Below are 1,495 nucleotides of genomic sequence, written 5' to 3'. Positions count from 1 at the left end.
TTCCTGCATGGGGAACAGGATGAGAGCCACAGACTTGATTCTTAGGCACTTAATTGTGGCCAACTTCCTAACTCTTCTGTTTAGGGGTGTTCCCCAAACCATGGAGGCTTGGGGCTGGAGAATTTTCTTCAATGATGTGGGGTGCAAAATGGTCTTCTATCTTTGCCGAGTGAGCAGGGGGGTGTCGATGGGTAGCACTTGCTCCCTGAGCATCTTCCTTGCTGTCAGCATCAGCCAGGGGGACTCCAGGTGGGCAGGGCTGAAGGGGAGAGCCCACAAGCACATTGTCTCCACCATCTACTTCAGCTGGGGGGTCTCCCTCCTGGTGAGCATTATTTTTCTTATGTACATGACTGGACCCAAAGCGCATAATAACATGACGAGCTTAAAGCCCTATGGATACTGTTCTGCAGTGCGTCACGATCCAGCTGCTGATGTGTTGTACATGGCAATACTCTCGGTGCCTGATGTTCTGTGTCTGGGGCTCATGCTCTGGGCCAGCACCTCCATGCTTTTTGTCCTGTACAGACACAAGCAGAAAATGCGACACATCCCGAGGACCAGTGTCTCCACCAGAGCCTCTCTCGAGTCCAGAGCCATCATAAGTGTCCTCCTCCTGGTGAGCGCCTTTGTCTCCTTTTATACCGTGTCCTGCATCTGTCAAATTTGCTTGTCTGTGATTTACAAGCCCAGCCTTGTGCTACACCATATGGCAGCATTTGCTATGGGCTGTTTCCCAGCCCTCAGCCCTTTCCTACTCATGAGCGGACACTCCACTCCCTGCAGCCTCCTCTTCACCTGCACAAAAAAGAAAGAGGTCCTCCCCTGAGGACCACCAAGCTTGCATCTCTGCTGAGCTTTGCTTGGCAATTCAACAATCTCCACACCTAGATAAAAGTCATCTGCTGAGAGATAGAGGTGTGCACACATGGCCACACCTGGGCATTTGTGTGTTATGTATCTGTGTGTGTGTTCATCTGTCTCTATTTTGCTGGTCCACAAAATTATATGAAAGTGGAAATGTTAGATTTTGAAATAATGCTTATTAGATCATGTCAACTTCTTCCAGAGAAGCTGCCCCATTACCTGTTGGTGGTGTCAAGTTTAAGATAAACTGGTTAAACTCACCTAACATGTTTTCCTAATTCTATTGTGAGTCTTTTGATTTTTTCTTTCTCTCTTTGATAGTTCCCTATGCAATGAAGCAAATCATTCCTAAAGCCTTTTCTGTTCTGTAGAATAAAGTAGTTGTAAAGATAATAGCAGCTGGATGGTGGTGGTTGATGGCTGTGTTCTGATTTCCTGAGGAGGCAGGATATAAGAATCACAGTTCAAAACGAGTCTAGGCAGAAAACTCTCTGAGACTCTTGTCTCCAATAAACCACTAAGAGAAAAAAAAAGATGGAGGTGGTGCTCTGGCTGAAGTGATAGAGCACTACCTTTGAGCAAAATTGTCCCAGGGATAGAAGAGAGGCCAGAGTTCAAGCCCCACGAT

The 1,495-nt window shown here is 47.0% G+C and overlaps 1 protein-coding gene across 1 annotated transcript; it reads left to right on the top strand.

The window, feature by feature from the left end:
- LOC138812438 (vomeronasal type-1 receptor 4-like) lies at positions 1–829 on the top strand. The gene has a single exon (XM_070000382.1). It carries the CDS (start codon positions 8–10, stop codon positions 827–829), a length of 822 nt encoding a protein of 273 aa, XP_069856483.1. The 5' UTR covers positions 1–7.
- Positions 830–1,495: the final 666 nt, after the last annotated feature.

This window comes from Dipodomys merriami, unplaced genomic scaffold (assembly GCF_024711535.1).
Source record: "Dipodomys merriami isolate MVZ:Mamm:240054 unplaced genomic scaffold, mDipMer1.0.p SCAF_57, whole genome shotgun sequence".
Lineage (NCBI taxonomy): Eukaryota > Metazoa > Chordata > Mammalia > Rodentia > Heteromyidae > Dipodomys > Dipodomys merriami.
Note: the sequence above shows the minus strand (reverse complement) of the source record. Positions and strands in the feature narration are given on the sequence as shown.

Excerpts from the sequence above, each read along its gene's own strand:
- LOC138812438 (XM_070000382.1), top strand. The coding sequence starts at position 8 with ATGGGGAACAGGATGAGAGCCACAGACTTGATTCTTAGGCACTTAATT.